The sequence below is a fragment of the Coturnix japonica genome, chromosome 15, assembly GCF_001577835.2.
Source record: "Coturnix japonica isolate 7356 chromosome 15, Coturnix japonica 2.1, whole genome shotgun sequence".
Lineage (NCBI taxonomy): Eukaryota > Metazoa > Chordata > Aves > Galliformes > Phasianidae > Coturnix > Coturnix japonica.
In genome coordinates this window covers 2185758-2205071 of record NC_029530.1, presented here as the reverse complement: position 1 = coordinate 2205071, position 19314 = coordinate 2185758, and the positions used below count along the sequence as shown (strand labels likewise).

General features: G+C 43.5%; 1 protein-coding gene across 3 annotated transcripts in view; it reads left to right on the top strand.

The window, feature by feature from the left end:
• ULK1 (unc-51 like autophagy activating kinase 1) overlaps positions 1-19314 on the top strand; it is a 66906-nt gene that overhangs the window by 21852 nt on the left and 25740 nt on the right. For all 3 annotated transcript variants that reach the window (XM_015877645.1, XM_015877646.2, XM_015877644.2), the window contains exons 8-12: positions 475-576; positions 7172-7230; positions 10917-10999; positions 13721-13771; positions 19218-19306. In XM_015877645.1, the coding sequence (XP_015733131.1) occupies positions 475-576; positions 7172-7230; positions 10917-10999; positions 13721-13771; positions 19218-19306 (384 nt within the window). The remainder of the gene's footprint in view (positions 1-474; positions 577-7171; positions 7231-10916; positions 11000-13720; positions 13772-19217; positions 19307-19314) is intronic.

Below are 19314 nucleotides of genomic sequence, written 5' to 3'. Positions count from 1 at the left end.
TAACAGAGCTAGAAAATTGATCCTGTTCCATGTTGGCAGTGCTACGATGGAATCTGTTGTTACAAATGTGTGGGATTAGCAAGCCTGCCCTTCTGCTCCTCTTGTGTTGCTGCTGCTTCCCACGCATGCTGTGTGCTGAACCTACAGCTCATGCCATGCTCAGCCTCTGGAGCAGGCCTGGGAGAGAACAGCCAAGGACATGGTGAGGGGTTGGAAAGCTGAGTCTGAGGGCTTATGCTGCTGGACTGCAGCACATAGATTTGGCTTTGAAACCAAACTGTGGCCTTAGCAGCAGGCTCTGGAGGTTAATTAATATGATATGCTCAGGGTGGGACAGAATTGTTTCCCCCCAAAAGAGGTGTAACAGCATAGGGGTTTTTAAGGTATATTGGTGATTTCTGCTCCTTTTCTTGCAGCTGTCAGAATTGTCTGCATCTTTTGTAAAAGACAAACTTATGTTCTCTCCCTAAAAAGGCACCAGAAGTCATTATGTCTCAACATTACGATGCCAAAGCTGACCTCTGGAGTATTGGAACCATCATTTATCAGTGTCTGACAGGAAAGGCTCCTTTTCAGGTGAGTTGCAAGGTTTCTGAATCATTATTTTTTAAATCCATTATTACTATTTACTAAATCTACTTCTAAAGCATCTGTAATCTGTGTTGTCACACGGAACCAGCCTTGCCCTTGTCTGTCAGTCCAGCATACTGGCAGTGTGATATTTTATATGTTTTAATGCTGGAAATGATATCAGGAGGTGAGACTCCTTTCTTTCTCCGAACTGTGTGTCAGTGAGATGTGTTTCATGGTTATAAATCCTTAGGAAAGGTTTTCTCTTTAGGAAAGTTAACACAGACCAGCCAAAGCAGTGGTATTTCCAGGCACACACTTAATATTTTTTCTTAAATAAAGTATGTTTATGACTATGCTCAATGTATACCCAACAGAATTACAAACACCAATTGTGAAAGGACAATTGCAAGATAATGTTAAGGATGATTGGGTGGTAATGTGTAGCAGCTAAAGTAACTTTTGTTGTTAGAGCAGCTAATTAGGTTCCTAGCTAAAGGATCTGATCTGTCATCTCACAGCAGTCCCTTCCAATGTGAGGCTGATCAAGTCCAAACTCCTTCAAATACAGTTCAGTCTGGTAAAACTCCACCCTGTAATTTATGCCACAATTGCTGAGTTAGAACATATCAGTTTTGAAAAGCATCTTCTGATTTTAAATTTCCAATTGATGGAGAATTTATTTCAACCTTACACAAGTTGCTTCAGGATTGTTTCACATACCTTTAATCTTATATACAGCTGGAGTTAACCTAGACTGTGTGTATGTCTTGTTCCCAGTCATTAGTGTGACGGAGTACACTGTATGTTAATTAGATTTTTCTTCCATGCCCAATGAGATCTGCAGTACTGTGTCAGGTGTTTTCCTTGCTGACTTACAGCATAGCAGAGAGATGCTCAGTTTGTTGATGCTTCTTTGCTCATTTGATGTTTGATTTCTGCAGAGCTCATCTATCTAATCCGTGGAAAAACAGGAAACCACAGATTTGCATACTGATGTCAGTTCCAGTTCATGGCAGTGCTTTGGCTTCAGATCAGTTAGGGCAAATGTGATGTGGCCTTTTCTTTTTTTTCCTCTCATGTTCTGACTTCTCTTCATCCTGTCTTTTTTTTTTTCTTTCCCTAAAGGTGAGGAGGAATATAATCTATGCTCATGTATTTGGCCAGACTTCATGGGCTACAGGATTTTCTGAGCTATAGCTCCACAGCTCTTGACAATTTCATGAGACCTTGAACATTTGTATAGTTATACAGTTGTATGTTTTGTTTTTATTTTAGAGCAAAGAATATTTTTCCTCTCCCTCAGGGTAATTTTTTCCCTGTTGCTGTGTATGCCTCTTCCATTTCAGTGCCTTATATTCTACCCACCAGCTTACTCTCTATTTAGCATAAGGCTTCATTTCCTTTGCATGTTTCCTTTTCATAAACATCCCTACTAAGTAGATGGAAACTCCTGAATGGCTCCAATTTGCTGGCTGCATCCACTTATTGTTAGAGTTGATATCTTTGAGTGGAGAAAATGACTGCTGGGATGAAAGAAAATCATTTGTTCATTAAGGAAAAAAACAAAATGGAGGTGGAGAAAGCAAGCTTTGACACTGTGTGCATATGGGATTGTGCCTTCCACCAGTTAAGGCTCTCTTGGAGCCTTTCAGTCTCTAAAGGCTCATGATGTTGTACTCCTTCAGGTGGTGTTAGCCTGCACCTGTGTGACTATCACAAGTGTTTTTTTTTTCACTTAAGTTTTTCCATTTAAAATATATCATACAACCTTGGGGCATCTGATCTCTTTGAAAAGAGTTGGGTAGCCTTTGTTATTGGTCATTGAAGCATGTCACAGAAATGTTCATCTGGAAATGTTTGAGCCATGGCACTCTCTTGCCTTGCATTGGGCACTGAAGGGGTACTTCAGTCTGCCCAGCAGTTCCTGATCCTTGTTTTGTGCTTGCCTGACCCAATAACATCTTTCTCTTCCATATGCATCTGTTGGGCTGGGGGGAGTAATTTGTTTCTCTTTTATTTACTTTTTTCCTCCATGCCCTTTTCTCCATTGGGGTTTGTGTTTTGAAACAAAACGTTAGCCTTGTTTGTTAATGCAGTAGCAGCTATGGATTTGTTTGATCAGGGAGAAAGAAAATCTCAGCCCAGATGGTTCTCTGTGTGCCATGTATTTGTTTTGACTGTGTCACAAACTGCCTTCTGTAGGCTGCAAGTTTCAGGTGAATGAAGCTTGTTGAGAGCAGATGTAGGGAATCTAGTTAAAGGTTAACGAGCTTTATTTCTTTGTTGGCATGACTATTTTGTAAGAATTTGCTGATGGGCAGGCTGTTGTTTGCAAGGCTTTTAAAATTAGAGACGGGGTGGTTGATATAGTGGTAGACCTGTGGCCAGAGTTACTGGTGAGAACCTGAAGCTGGTGTTTAGAGGGGGGACGTCTAGAAATAGGTTGAGAGATAACAGGCTCATTTTCCATAGTGCCACTGGCAAGCCTGGTTGTACAGGGTGGCCAGGTACTGGATTTCTCATGGTAACCTCTTCAGGCTAAATCCTCACAATACATTCCCTTCCAGACTGTCCAGGGCAGTACCTCACCTCTAGCTAGCTGAGATTCCCATGGGAATTAAACATGCTGCATTTGGGCTCTCTAGCTGTTTATGAGCCAATTAAGCAACTTCATGGATGTGCAAACCCAAAGGACTCCAGTGTTATCTGTAGCAAGGAGGAATTAGGTGTCTAAAAATAAATGGGCTTCTGGGGACTGGGTTAGATGGAGAAACGATCAGACATGGATGGAAAGGCTGAGGTAGCTGTCAGTCTAGAAAGTGCTTGTAAATCTAGACAGAGATGTGTGTGTGTGTGTGTGTGTGGATGTGATTTATAGTTGTCTCGAAGTTTTAATTTTAACTGCAGCTGGGTCACCCAAGGCAACTTCCCAAAGCCATTCCTATTCCTTCCCTGCATGCAGACAAGAAAGAAGCTGCAGATGCTCAGTGTGAACAGTTGGTAGGATGGCCCTTGATGCTGTCATAAGGAGCTTTTTGTATTAAACATGCCCATAAACAAAACAGTGAGTCTGCCACAGGGATGGGATTAATAGGATTCATAATCCCTATAAACAGATTTGCTGAGTGCTGCATTTGTGTGGAATTGTTAATTTGCCTTGCCTAATAAGTGGTCTGCACTTGTCTCTTTATTCCTGTTACCCAGGACAGGAGTTGAACATTTCCAGGTCTTGCTGCCATCCTGAGAAATGTCTTGAGTGTAGCAGTATTCTCCTGTGCTTAGAGATGAAAAGATTAGGCCATCAGATCCTGCTAAGGACCAGGAGATCTGGTTGTCTGCTGCTGGATCTCTTGCATGAATCTCCATGCTGCTGTATGGACATGGTGTGCTGTTGATGTGTGAGGAGAGGTGAGGAGCAGGGAAAAGAGAGAGAGAGAAATCACAAGTTGCTGGTCTGGCAGCTCTGAAAGAGTTAATCTGTGTGCGTATGTTCTTGTCCCAGCGAGCTGGTAGATGAAAAATTAATTTCTAAGCCTGACGTAGCAAGTCTGCTGTTGTATTTCTGAGTCGATTCAATTGGCGTAAGTACTGGGATTATATATCACTTAAAACAACTGCTGTGTTGTAAAATGGGCCTTGAAGAAAACTAGGGGAGGAGAACTTCATTCCCAGATTTTGAACTTCTGGTTTATTTGCTGGGCAGGCTGCTCTTCTGTTCCCAGAGCTCTGTGTCCGTAGAACAGAGACAGACAGATGAATTCCTCACTGAGGTTAAAAAGTGGTGGTAGGCTGCTGTACCAAAACTTGGCACGGTGATAAACTTGTTGCTGTGGTCAGTGAGCCATGGGATTTTTGCCTTGTATTTGTTCTCTTGGGAGCTGAGAGAAAAACCTCCATGGACAGCTAAGGAAAAAGGATCTATCTATATATATATATAAACTTTTTTTCCTGCTGCTTGTGCTTTCAGGATCCCCTGGATGCTCGCCACTTGGCTGGAGCAGATACCACTACGTATGCTAAGAAATGTTGACTAGACGGTGCTGTTCACTGAGGGTGTGAATGTCCCTGGTCCTTTTCTTACTGAGCTCTGTGCTTTTGCATCCAGCTTCCCCCCAAGCACAACAAATCCAGTGCTGAGTGCTTCTGGATGCACCACTGTTTGTTGGGTGCAATTTATTTGCGGGCAGCCAGGACCTAGTTGGGATTTGGCAAGGCTCTATTGAATGCCTGTGTTGGCTAAACATATTTCCATTGCTGCCCGGGACAAAGGAGTGGAGTGGCAAGACTGAATTTGTCTGACTGTCTTATATATATAGAAAGGACAGAAAAAAACCAGACCAGTGCAGCTGCTTCAGAGAAACGTGAGAGGAGGAGCAAGGGCAAGATTTTCCTCCTCCTATGTGGGGTGGAAAATAAAGCTGAATTATCCATTCTGTACTCTGGTTTCTGACAGATGGATACTTGCCTACAGGTAGCAGCTGGCTCTGTATACCTTGAATAGTCCAGTTGTTTGGTGCATACAAGGATTTCCTAGTGTTTTGGTTAGATAGTGTATCTCCATAGACTAGTATCTCTCTAGATCAAGTCCTTAATACCTAGAACTGCCATTTCAATTCCTTCCTCTAGCAACTTGTGTGAAGAGGGGATCTTTATTGAGGATGTTGTTGTTTCTAAGCACTAGCTTGGATGGAAACCTCTATTGAGAGGAGGTTTCTTAATGCCTTTGCGTATGTGCTGTTTTTAATATACCCCATCTTCATTGCCAGGAAAACTTCTGACAAAACAGTGTTTGAAATAGATCAGAGCTTCATTGTATTTGTGAAACAATTGAGTTGTTGCAACAGGAAACGAACAGAGAAAACAGCCAAGGCTTGTGCTTCTCTCATGTGAGCAAACGGCTTCCCTGCAGTAGAGTTCTGCTCCTTCTTGTTCATTGTCTGTCAGGTGTATTTGTCATTCTGCAGTGCTGTGGTTAAGCCATTTGGTGCACTTGCCTCATTGAAGTTTGCCAAGTATTAAGAATCTCATTCAAGTGCAAGATCTGCAAGGCGTAAGGTATAAAATGGAGTTTTACCAAATCAAATTGAGGGGCAGTGACTGGGAATGCTGGCAGAGATTGGCATCTGCATAACAGCAGGCTTTGCCAAACTCCATTCGTTTTAATGGTTTCTCAAGAATGTATTTTGCACCTCCTGTTTGAGTCCCTGCTGTGTCTGTAAGTGATGGAGGATAGATTATTGCAGAAAGAACTGGGAAAGCCTGATTTCCAAAGCTTGATTTCCTTCCCTTAAGAATCCAGTAGCTGTGTTTGTGTAAGGATGTGGGTGGGTGGGGGTGTAAACAGCAATGCTTGTTTGGTCTTACTGGTACCAGTTGATAGAAAAGCTAGTGTGTTTGGTTTGTGAGAATGTTACAGCACTCTGTTGGTATTAACAGCTACCTCTGGTTTCTTTCAGAGTACTCTAAGCTTTCTCAGTTGTTCTTAACTTCATGTTCATCTTCAGCCGGAGGGAGTAGGTGATGTTGAAACAGCATCTTCTGTGGCTGCTTTTCCAGCCGTGCTGTTAGTGGTATTGTGATGGCCATCTGCGGATTGGCTTGTCTGATTTGCCATTTTAAGCATCTTAATTGACCTTAGATGCTTCCAATTTTGAAATGGAAGTAGGTGGAAGGCTTGAGGGTTTTTGGAGCCTGCAATGCCAGAAGAGCTGCCTGATGCCTCCTGGTTCACACTTTCCTAAACATTCTGCTGCGCCAGTAATTGCTTGCACGCGAATCATTCTAATCTTCCTTCCCTGTTTATATTTACCTTGTCTGTGTCATCCCAGCCTACTCTCTCTTTAATAAAGAGACTTTGCTTAAGCAGAAAAGCTTAAGACATTGGGGTTAGCTTCCTAGCCTGTATTTATTCATTGGATAAAACAAATGGAGGGATGACGTTAGGAGATCTTTGTCTGCGCTTCTGTACTGGAAACGTTATTTTTAACCTCAGTTGTGCCAAGCATTTTATTTTTTTTTTAATCTCATAATTTGGGATCTCGTCTGCATCCCCAACAATTGTGTACATCGGTGCAGAAATAGGAGCTGTAGCTTGAGACCTTCTGGCTTCCTGGAATTTAAGTAGAAAACCGATTCTGTTGCTGTTTCCTGATGTTCCTGATTTCTTCAGATTCCTTGTCTGTCAACAGACTCCCTGCCCCTTTTCTAAATACCCTGCAGCAGTAATCCATGTTGGCAGCAGGAGCTGCCATTTGTCATTTGGGACTCCTCACGTCTGCAATTATTTAGCCTTCTGAGTGAGGCTATTAGCTCAGCTCTGCCCTGAGCACCAGAGCCCACTGAAATGAAGCTCAGCCCTCAAAAAGGGGGAGCAGGGCAGAACCAGGTCAGGGATGGAAAGTTAGGAGGCTGAAATACTATATTTTCACTCTGGATCAGTGCTTGCTTTTTAGGCTAAAGCAAGCTGCAGCTTCTCATTGTGTCTGTTAGCGTTTGAAAAGTGCCTCTTTGCTCTTTGGAGTAACTGTGAAATAGAAGTGCTAATCCTCTTCCTTTATTGTCAGCTGTTTCATACGCTGGTTTTGTTTTTCCTCTACAGGCCAGCAGCCCACAGGATCTTCGTCTCTTCTATGAAAAAAACAAGATGCTGATGCCAAAGTAAGCCTTTCCCGGTGTTGCTGTTTGTATGCACTTGTTTACTCTGTCTTTACACCTATGCCTGTGTGCTTCCAGCTTGTCATTTTAGAGATGACTGTAAAATATTTGGCAACTTGCCTCGGCCCATTCCTTATACCAGTGGTGATGTGGCACAGAGAAAGAGCATTGCATTCCCATAGATGTTGTTCTCTCTTTCTATAGATAATGCTACTGTCCTTAATTGCATATATATATATATATATTTGCAATTATATATATATAAAATCAGGGTTTTAATGATGTCAGGAACCAGGCAGTGATCCTTTCTGGTATATGGCTTCCCTGAGGCTAGAAACAGCTATTTATTAAGAATAAAATAAAAATCATTGCAGTTCTTAAATCATGCAAGCAGCCCAACTGCAGTCTCTCTCCTGTAACCTGCTGTACCTGACTGCATAGATCACATTGCTGTTTATCACGTGTCAGGGCAGCAACTGCTTGCGTCCATCCTGCTAATAGGAGGAAATATTATAACCTCTATGGAAGTGGACACTGCTGCAGTCTCCATGGGTCATACAGGGAAGATAACTCCTTTCATCCCGGGTGTATGTTACCTAGTGATGTAGCTGGGCATTTTTACCCAGAAAATTAGATTCTGTTTGGCAGAGCTGCTTGTGCAGCTACATATGCAGGAAGTACATTGAGTTGCTTTGTATGGATTTTTCCTTATTGGTTCAGACAAGTCCAAGAGATTGGGGGGGGCGAACTGCAAAGAAGCCAGTGATTAGCAATGACTTGTGCTAAGCATTTTGTTCTCCTTTAAGTATTTCATATTTTGATTTGAGGCAAAGAGGCAAATTTTGATCAGGATTAAAGTTGGTCTGTATTCTTTTAGATTGAATCTGAGGGTGCGATGGAGTAAAACACTCAGAACAATTCAGAGCAAAACCACTGACACATAATTGGAGCCATGTAGTCTGTGTAAACAGAACACAGACCTTCTGTTTCCCGTACACAGCGTAAAACATGGCTGCTCACCTTTGAGGTAGTGACTCTCATTAAGAGAGAAATAAATCACTGCAGTTAATAAGCTCCCTGTCTCTGATCACACTGCCCTGCTGCATGGCTGATGTGTGCTGTAGGAGACAGCCAAGGGGAGAAATGAAACTCACTTTTGGAAGAGGAGTGCATGTCTGTTCTTGTAGGGATTAGTCCTTTTTCTTTGTTAGGAGCTCTCTATAGACACTGCATTTACTATTTTCACTCATCTCTACTTTTGAACTGCCAAATTTCACAGCATTTAAATCCAAACCCATTATTTTTTTCACCATGGAAGTTGGATCCAAAGTGGCCTTTGTGTTCATGCTGTCTGAAGTTTCTAAGTTTTAATGCGAGCCACAATCTGTGCTATTTCCTGAGCAAACACGAATGAACTGCCTCTGCCAGCCCTGCCAGTACAGGACGGGACATGAAACCACTCAGGCCTTCATTCTCAGACTGCAGCAGTGCCAGTATTTGGTTTTGTTCTCCTTGGGGCTAGTTGTGCTGGCAGCCACCTCTCTGGCATCACCATGGAAGGTGGTGTGTTTTGGCTTGGGAATGGGGTGGGGAAGAACAGCTGATTAAATCCTTACCAGCAGCCTCTACCTCCCAAGCTGATGCTCTTGCTGACAGGTGAAATGCCATTCTGAGGTGGGGAACCCATGGCAGTAGGAACAAGACCAGAGGCCTCACAGTTTTAATAACACTGATCTATATAATTAACATTCATTGCAGTGATTTGCATGGCAAAGTATATTCTAGATCAGGGAAGGAAAGTGGCAGTTTTGTTGCTTAGGTTTCTAAGCTTGGTGTTTTAGTGGTGAGAGATGGGAGGAGGCAAACAGGCTGTTAATCTGCCATCTCCTCAGTCTGTTGTAGCATCTGAGGTCTGCTACTTGACCTGCTTGTTTTTTGGCTTTAAAATCATACTAAAGCTAAAGTCTTTGCTGGGAAAAGGGCTCTTTTTGGATGAGCGCTTTGTGTTATGGATAAATAAATGATGATGATAACACTGGAGGACTGCAGATCTCCAATGCTAATGTATTTTTCAGGAGTCTGATAGCTGTGGTATCCTGGGTATCCTGGAAAGCACACTCAATGTGCTTCTAAGGCACATGCTTTTTGACAAGAGGTTGTTTTTCTTGGCTCAAACTGAGTCTTAGTTAACTGCATCTCATCCACAGTCCTGGTGGCCTCCTCTGTCAGGCTGGGAAGAGTGCACAACTGACTGTGTCAGGGGTGGAAAAGCATCTCCTCCAGTACAAACAGGGGTGGTGTATGTTTGCCATGATTCTCTGTTCTAAGAATTACTGGATTCAAATTCCTGCATAGGTGAAGCCTAGGACTTCACAGAAAAACAACCAGATAGTTCTGAAGCCTATAAATACACACCTTGCCCAACATCTCTGGTTTCACTTCAGGCCGAATGGAATCCTGGTATTGCTAGCACTCTCTCTCTTCCATTTGAGCCAGCTTATTTTCCACCCTGTCTGTAGAAGTGGTGCAGGAAGAGCTACTTATCCCAGTGTCCATCAGCCTTGGCCATGAGGTGGCAAGTGATGCCAGCCCAGCAGAGTTTAGCCCTGCCCCAGTGAGCCACGTGCTGTGCTACTGAGCAGGCTTGGGCTCCACGCTGCTCAAATTACTGTGCTGAGCACTCATGCCATTACCTCGGCTGACCCTTGTGTGGGGATTGGGAAAAGCCTGGCAGGCCATGGGGCCATGCTGGGCACGGCCATGATAAACGTAGTTAATACTGAGAGGAGCTGGAGCCACCTACGCTTAATTTGGAGAACTCTGCTCTGACTGCACGCAGGACCTGCTGCTACAGCCCCTAACGGAGCTTCTGGTTACAGAGGAAAGTAACAGATCTGAATCCACTTACGCAAGAGCTGAACTCTGCTTTCCCTTCCTTAATCCATTCATTTATTCCCTGCTTCTCACGGTACATTGGGGTTGCAAAGATCTGCCCTGGCCTCTCTCCCATCTGCTTATGGGACTGGGGTAAGAACAGTGATTTGCTGTCTCTTTTGCCCTGCAGTGACCATTGAAAGGAGTATTTTCTTCCTAGTTACACTGGAAGGTGGGGAAATAGCTGCACTAATTTTAGCTTGTTTGGGTGCCTCATGCTTAGATCTTAATGGTCTTTGGTTAATAAATGTTGTTTTTATATCAGTGAAGCAAATAGACAAAGGTCACTTGTCAGCTGTGTTTAAAAAGAAATGCCTTAATAAAATGGTAGTAATTGGTGATACATATTAATCACCTGATTCTTAATTGGAAATTTCCCCTCATTAACCGCTTCATTTTAATGACTTCTACTTGCTCTAGTGGGAATAAAGAAGAGATTTTATTCAGTGTGAAATATTGCCTATTGACTGGATTGAGCTGAGAACCAGAGGGATGGTATTGGCACTGCTGCCCAAGGGGGAGCTGCGGGTGTTCATGGGAGAGGCCACTACAGCTTGATGAGTTGTAGCCTTAACAGTAACAATGGGGAGTAAAGGCCAAGCAGGGATGCAGATGGAGGTGTTCCTGTTCAGCCTCTCTCCAATGAGCCCAGCAGGGACAATTTGAGTTTGCATTTGCAGTTTGCCTTCCTGAATAGGCAGAAGTAGCTTAAACAGGCTGAGAGTTTCTTATTTTGCTTTTGTTTTCAATCCTAGCATCCCCAGGGAGACATCAAGCCACCTGAGGCAGCTACTGTTGGGCCTTCTACAGCGCAATCATAAGGACCGCATGGACTTTGGTAAGAGACCACTCCAGTTTTAGTTCTGCTGCCAGTCTGTACCTTTTCTTCTGCCATTTCACTGCACAAACCTTTGTAATTTTGGAGAAGCAACTAGACTGGTGGTACCTGTGTTTATCTGCCTGACAGACTGAATGATCTATTTAGTATGTGCTGGAAAGGTCAGTATGGATTCCAGTAAAGTTTTGAGTTAGATTTGGCAGACTTCATCAAATGCTTTCTAATTTATATTCCCTCTCTTGGCTTCTGCTTTTGTAGTTTGTCTTTTGTGTTCAGCATGCTATCAGGTGAAATGTGCATCTTGTGCATCCCAGTTCTTAACTCACATAGTGTCTTCCAAAAGCTGCACGCTATATCCACTTAATGGCCAGTTCAGGTAATAACCCCCCCATCTTCCTGGTTTTGTGGTGATAATCCAAGCCAGAAGACCATTGCTTGCACGACCCTGCCCTCCTCCAGGTTCCTGGGAAAGAATGAAAGAATGCCTTAGTTCTCCCTGGGGCTCCAGCTGTCAGTCTTCTGACTGTCACTGTAGATCTGTGTCTTGACATTCTGACTTGACTGGCATGGAAATCTTTTTATTTTATTTTTTTAATACTCTTTAGGCTGAGAACAAATATTAGGTGCCAGGCAGTTCTGGTTGTAGTAGCTTCTTCCAGATGCGTCTAGCTGAGCTAAAAGGCCTGAAGAGCCTTTTCTGAAAGCCATAATCTCAAGGAAAGCAGGTAGTGATAGAATTTTTCTCTCAAGTCCCTTCAAGGACCAATTCACCTTAAGGCAACTCTGGCCTTTTCTCCTTCTCCCTTCCCTTTGGATAAAGATAGCAGAGCCCTTTCTCAGGTGAAAATCAGGACAAGAATAGTCCCTTAGAAATAGGAGCAGTGCCCTCCACAGAGCTCCCCCACATCTCAGCTGCTTCACACAACTGTACTGCATGAAGCTGAAGCTCTTTTTACTGTTGTATGTTCTACCAGGAATGGGTGGTCATAGCAATTTCAGGGTTATCTAGAAGAATACAAGGAAGGTTTCAAACTGCAAGCTGCCTGTTGATGACTACAATTTCTTGTTAGTTATGCTTGTGAAGCAAAATTTAGCTAACTAACAAGCAGTTTGGAAGGGAAGACATGAAAGAAATAGTCACTTCCACCCTTTGAGATGTTACTACATAACCAGTTGAATCAGCTGAGCTGAGGAGTGGGCTGAAGGAGTAGTATGAAAGTCAAGCAGACTAGCAGCTCCTGATGAATAAGGATGTTCTCCATCCACAACAGATATTATCTGAGATTCCGGCATTCCCTGCCAGAGGTTTGTTTCCATTACTTCTGTTGTGCTGAGTACCAAACCAGTGGGCTCTGACTTCAGGACTCTGGCACCGCAGTGGCAAGAAAAGGCTGAGGGGGAAAGGAATTATGTTTAAACAAAACAAAAGGCCCCACAAAGTTAAAACCAGTTTCTGCTTTCTGGAAAGCTGTCTGGCCAAAGAGGAGCTGTTTACGGAATTCAGGAGTCTGTAAACCTTGGGTGTTGCAACAGGAAATCCATGCTGGGAAAACAAGTTGAACAGCTCACAGTTAGCAAAGTAATCAGTGTTGATCCATGACTAATGCTTCTGAAAGGCTGAGTTGCTTTGCGTTGCTGGTCGTGACAGGGGACAGATCAGCACAGAAGTGCAATGGGTTGGAGATGAAGGAATCAGGAGAGGTGACTTAGGAGGACAGGAAAACAGGCAGAGAGTCTCTAGCAGTCCAAGACAGAAGCACTGCATGACCTGGATAGCTAGAAAATTCTCCTGTGATGAGTGTAGTTTAATCAGCACAAGTGCCATAAGTAGCTCTGGGCTTGTAATTCTGTGGTGGCCTTTTGGAGAATACATTTCTACCTTGAATGGAGGATGAGTTCAGCTTTGTGTATTATGGAATATCACTCAGTGGAAGTAATTTGTCTCTCTTACGGAATTACTGGCAGCACAATGTAATAAGCATATAGCTCCCCTGGATCCCTACAATTAGGGAGACTTGTCATTCTGATCAACTGGGAATTATGGCTTTTCATGCAACTTGGCATTTTAGATTTTGCCTTTTCTTGCTGATAAGAAGACACAGTCATGCCAACTCTTGACATAGTTGTAGTTTCTGGCCCTCAGTAGCTGATTCCAACAGCTGCAAGAGTTGTTGAAAGATGGAATTATTCACAATTAATTTAGTGAATGCTTCTGGCAGCACAGGCTTGTAGCTTGCAGCAAAACATTACCAGATTAATAGTCCGTGGGGAAGGAAAATCCACTTGGACATGCTTGAGACTCACAACCAGTACCAGGCATGCTTTTGGCAAAGCTTTTTTTGTACTCCTTGCCTTTCTTCATTAGTGTAAATGGCCCACCTGGTTTCCCTCCTCACCCATAGCTGATGTTGCAGAGATGCCTGGTTGCAAAGAGCTGCTGTTTTTTTATTTGCTGTTGTTGTTTGGGTTGTTTTTTCTTTTTTACCCATACTTAATGATCCTTGGATCCAAATGACTTCATTTTTTGTGGAAAAAATCCCACATCTTTACTGGTCTTTACCAGTGCTGCCTGCAGTAGTCAGCTCCCATGATTAAGTGACCAGATTGCATGGAAAAATACTGTAAAAAGTACTGTACCTTGTTGTGCTTGAACTGCTTTGTAAACTTCTTACAGTCTTTTCATTTCACTGACTCATTGCTCTTGTTGTGTTTTTTTTTCAGATGAGTTTTTTCATCACCCATTCTTGGATGCAAGTGCCTCAATGAAAAAATGTAAGTGTTGCATTTTCTTTATGACAGTTTTCAAACCATGACATCTTCCTATGCTGCTGGCTCAAAAGGAAAGAAAAAGGCTGCTTTAGGTTTACTTGTTGCTCAGGTGTGGATTCAGGGGTCATTACTGCATTGTGTCCAGATTTTGCCATCAGAATGTATTTAATGTTGCAGAATTATCTTCAAAGGGAGAATATGGGGGCTATTTAGAAACCTAATTCAGAAGTAAATGAATCTTTGAAATACATTCAGTTCTTCTCTATGGAGTGCTTGTCCAGTGGGGATATTTGCAGGTAAACAGGATTATGTGAGAAGATCTTGTTATCACCTATATGTGTAGGACAGCTCAGTACAGTGAATGGGCAGAAGGAAGCTGAGATTGTTGTCATCACTGTCTAGGTGTGGTACCTCAGGTTGGCTTTGATGAATTCAGGTTCCAGTTAAAAATGTTGTTTCAGTGGTTACCTCAAAATTGTTGCTGAATGTTATTCTAGAGGAGGTTGTTTTGGAGCTCTGTGGAAACTGGGTGAAACGACACCAGTTTTCTATTGAAAATTCTTTCTTCTTCTGAATCAAAATTTTTGAAGACTTTCAGTCACGCGTACTGCGATTCAGAGGTTTATTTTCAGTGGGAAGTCATTCAGAATTGCTGCCAATGCATGGGATATAATTCTTCTCTGGCCAAGTGACTTGGTTTAATGGAATTCTGTGTAGTCATCTACTTTCTTCTGGAAGGATATTCATGGGCCTTTGATCTCTTAAATAAGAGAGCCGAGATTTCCAGCAGTGACTGCTTTGGGGTTCCCAACATGAGGGCTGGGAGTTTCAGAGGAAGTGTGCCCAGTGCTTTCTGAACACAGAGCCCCTTGGACAAGTGCAGCAGTACATTCCTCCACATCTAAAGTCTGCACTGATCTTCAGTTTCTTGCCTGCTCTTTCCTGGTCCAAAGCAGAATTTCTGAGCTATTTCTGATACAGATTTTTAACTGTGTATGTAGGTGACCATCCAGTGGGCAAGAAAAGATGCTTCTGGTTTAGGGGAGCTTGCAAGCCAACAAGATGTGGTGAGAGTCCTGGGAAACAGGACTGCTCCACAGGCAGGAAAAGATGCTGCCTCTTTAGGACTGCTCCTAAGCCAGCTCAACACTCAGCACCTGCTCTACCACTCCTCTCTGGGAAAAAGCCTTCAAAGTCTGATCCCCCAATGGGAAGGGAAGGACTCCCGCAGCTCTGCCTTGCATGCTCACCAACTCATCTTCTGCCTCCAGCTGTTCCATTGCTTCACTGGCCGGGAGAATGGGAAACCCCCTGCAAACAGGGAAGGGTTCTCCTGACTTGGCCTCAGTTTCCAACTTGTGCACATTTGCCGTGCAGAAACCAGAGGCACCATTACAAGCAGGGGATCATAGCTCAGCCTTTGCCCCCAGCTGCACCAGAATTAATGGTTTGCGGTCAGGGCCCAGTAAAGAGGGCACCTGTGCAGGCAGGTAAGGACTGTCATAACTCCAAACCTCTGCTGTCCACCATTCCCAGGCATACATCCACAGCCTGGAGTCCTCTCCGGGCAGGATACACTACTGCTGGTTTTGAAAAGATGAGGGGAGAAATACATTCCCATCTTGGGAAACCATTAAATTATTGTGTACCGGGAGAAGATTGCTACTGGAGAAGAACCTTCGTGTAGTCTGCCACTATTGGGTGGTAGTGGTGGATGGAGGCATCTGGGAAACACTGTGAAGAGCCTGGACTATACTTCCATGTGTAGCCTTTGGTTTTTGCAGTGGGTAAGAGAAGAACCAATGCATCAGCAAATGCCTGGATCATGGTGACCTTGGAAAGCTTGCATGAATTACTCATGTTAGGATGCTGCTTAACATGGTAGCAGGCTTCATATTTACTCAGGTCTAGATGATGAATCAAGATCGTGGTGTCTCAAGGGCTAGCTCACTATGGCTCTGTGTGCAGAACTAAGCCAAGTCCAGAGCTAAGTGCAGAACTAAGCCAAGCTTATTGTGCTGCTGCTGTTATCTGTGTGAATCACTGCAGCATGAATGCAGGAAGTATCAAAAAGCATAAGAAAGCTGGTTATATCTGAATCATGACAGTCATGCTCACACTGAATTATGGAGTCCTCAGGCTTGGAGGAATGACAGTATACCCTTATATCTGTTCTCCCGGGCAGCTGATAATTGTGCTACTGGTGACTTCAGTGGAAGAGGCTCTAGCATGTGAGTGTGCAAGTTTCTCATAGGAAAGTTTGTTGCATCATCTGCTCAGGTCTACAACCAGAGGTTGTAGAGGCAGCTCTGCCCCTGCAGATGGATCAGTACTGACTGCAGAGCTGAGGACATCGCCCAGGCTTCCAAGTGCTGCCGAGGATCACCCAGATCTGGTCAAAACACAGTGATGGAAAACAAAGAGCCGTGAGCTGTTTGTTCTGTTTGGATACGTTAGTGCCCCATCCTGGGAAATCAGATGGAAAGATGATTTTAAAAAATTATTTAAACTGTGGAATTTTGGAATTCAGAATGGTGTTTCGGAGTTCCACATTTCTGCTAAGTGGAGAATTTAGAAGTTGTCAGGAAGGTGCAGCCTCCTCGTTTACGGCCATTTTCACACTTTTCAAGATGTTTCAGCAAAATCGACATTTCTCTTAAAAGTTTTTCAATACAACATTTTGGAGAAGCTCGTCCTCCGCTCTGCGGTTTCGAGGGATGGTTGTTCTCATCTCCCTCAAATCATCTCACTCTTGAAGCAAGGACCTAAATCCTCTGACATCCAGGGTTGACCACAAAGCTCTGATTTGCCACTGGCTTTAGCCTGGAGAGTGGATTTGGGGACCTTGGGTTTTTTTTAACTGTTTCCACTTTTTCTGTTCATCATTAATTTTATATTGTGGGTTTTGTACCTGTGACTAAGAGTGTACTGCAGGAGTGTACAATTTTGTTAATAAAGTCTTTACAATACCCTGTCTAGTCAGGATGTCGTCTTTCTTTAGCCAGGATTCTGCTCTCTGTGGTATGGGGCAGCGTGTACAGTAATAGGGCGTAATTAGGTGCTTGTGCAAGTCTGCTCAGTAAACACACAGTAATTGGTACCCACACAGATTGTTTTGGAGTTCTTTTGCTCCTGTCTTTAATGCATGCTAAGCTGGTACCTCCTTTACTCTGACTTCAGAGTATAAATCATGAGCAGTTAATGTTCATAAGCCAACACTGCAGTGCTGGTGGGGTGGCTCAGTGCCTGGGAGATCTGTCTGACTTGGTGGCTTTTTCCATCTTTATAATCTTAATGTGCTTCATTGCCCAGGATAATACTAGCAAAAAAAGTCACCTGAACTTGTACATGAACAAAACAATGCTGATACAGTTCATTTTTAACTATAAAAAGCAGCTTATTCTTCAGGCAAGTGCTTTCCTCTTATACACAAACTATTGCCCCGTTTGCAATTAAGTAACTTATTAATGACTGCTTTTGGTTAAACTGAGATAATTACGAAAGTGCTTCTCCAATGTGCACAAAACTCTGATTCCAAATAAAACTGAAGGAAAGCTGGAGGATCAGGTATTTTTAGGGCAGCTGAGGTCCCTTGTAGGATGGTGTGCCAGCAGGGATTTGTGCAGGTGTAGGATCTGGTATTGGGATTCATGCAGTTGGAGCACAGGCTTGTCTTTGTGGTTCCTAGCTCTCTAGTTCAGAAACCAGTTAGTGTTGGGTATCCAAGCAATGTGCACGATGACTGCTTTGTTGCTGGAACAAGCTGGAGAGGACAATTATGAAAACAGCCTTATTTACATGACAGTTACAACCCAGCAATTTCTGGATTTGGGTGGGGGCCTACCATTCATGTTAACATTCCCCACATTCAGACTTGAGCTGAAAACACGATGAGCCAAGGGTTTGCACCCTTTTTAATTTTAAACTGGGAGTGCCAGGGTGTGTGGAAGCGAGTGTTGTGCTTTCAAGCTGTCCTATGTGCCTTACATGGGTAAATACACCAATGTGTGCACAGAAGGCTGAGATGCATGGACTGAAAGTCCATTTTTAGCAATCAGGACCTTTTGTATTTGACCTCACGGTATTACTGTATGGATTTGGGGAGCTTGCTGGGTTTAAAAAGAGAACGTGATTAAAAGTGCAGTATCTGAAGGTTGGGCTTTGAACAGATAGCATTTTAATTTGAGTTTCAGTTGGTAGTGAAGTCTGCCTGCTCGCCTGTCTTTCGAGATTAATGGAAAGCTGGCCAAAGCAAACAGATAAAATTAGAAAAGTCTCAGTTCCAGCCAGGTTTAAATCAATAATAAACACAAGACCAAAATTAGAATGGAAGGGACCTTGAGAGAGAACTGATATGACTCTAATGAAAATACCGATTCCAGGAAAAACAGGCAACGCTACAAGTTTTGCAGTGGGTACGTGTGGACACAGTTCAAAAGCTGCTTACTTTTTCTTAAGAGCCTTTGCATAGCAGGGGGCTCTGTCTGTGCAAGGGTGAGTGATCCAGAGCAGCTGGCAGGATAAAAATGGGGAGATTCACCTCTGGCTCCCGGTATTAAGCAGCTGAGAAAGGTCTTAGGGATTCTTCTGTGGGAGTCTGTGAGATCAGAAGCAGTGTGGTATAGGCAGGACAGAGCTCTCTGTTCTGCAGGCGAATTCCCAGACCTCCGTGTGTGTTCCCTGAGCGTGGGGAGTGTGAAGCAGCTGTGCTGGAAGGCTGGGGAGCTGAAAGAGGGTGTGGGTGGTGTAGCTCTCCATGCCAAGCCCTTGACCGACCTCCCAGAACGTCCATCTTCAGGGCACCGCAGAGCTTGCTCCTGTACTGGATCCAGAGCCATGTGTTTTAACAGCACGTTGCAGGAAGCAAACCAAGCATGGAATAGATACGGGGGGTAAAAGGAATAAGAAAAGTACTCAGAAGCTTTAGAAAGATTTCATTAATTCTGGATCTACCATGCAGTGTTCTGGTGTGTGTTGTAATGCACCGGGGAAGGCACCTGTATGTGTGCACATCACTGCTGCTGGGGCTTCCCAATGCACAAGCCCCCGAGCTCTGAATTGATTTCTGTTTGCAGTACAACTTAAACATTTGGGTTTTGTTAATGTTAACAAGTAGGAGGAGAAGAGCACCGTGACCCTGTTCCAGTTAATAAGTCTCCACTTTCTTGGTTTTGTTTTCCTGATGTTGGGTTTTGTTACATCTCTGTCAGACTAAGGAGTTCAGCCTTGAAGTGGCTGTTCTCTTTGTGCTGGGAGACGGTGATCTCACCATCCTTTAGCCCTCTTTGATAGGCTAAAAGGGAAGATACTGAAAAGCCTTATATTAGAATGATTGTTCTCCATTCATCATTAAAACGCCGTTTCTACAGTTAATTTAGTATTGACTCATGTTGACAACTAATTTTGCATTAATAGGTATATTTTTCTTTTTTCTTTCCCTTATTTTTAGCTGCTTCTGTGCCAATGCCTTCTTACCCCAGTTCAGGCTCTGGTAGTTCCTCCAGCAGCTCTTCTACTTCCCACCTGGCATCACCTCCCGTAAGTAC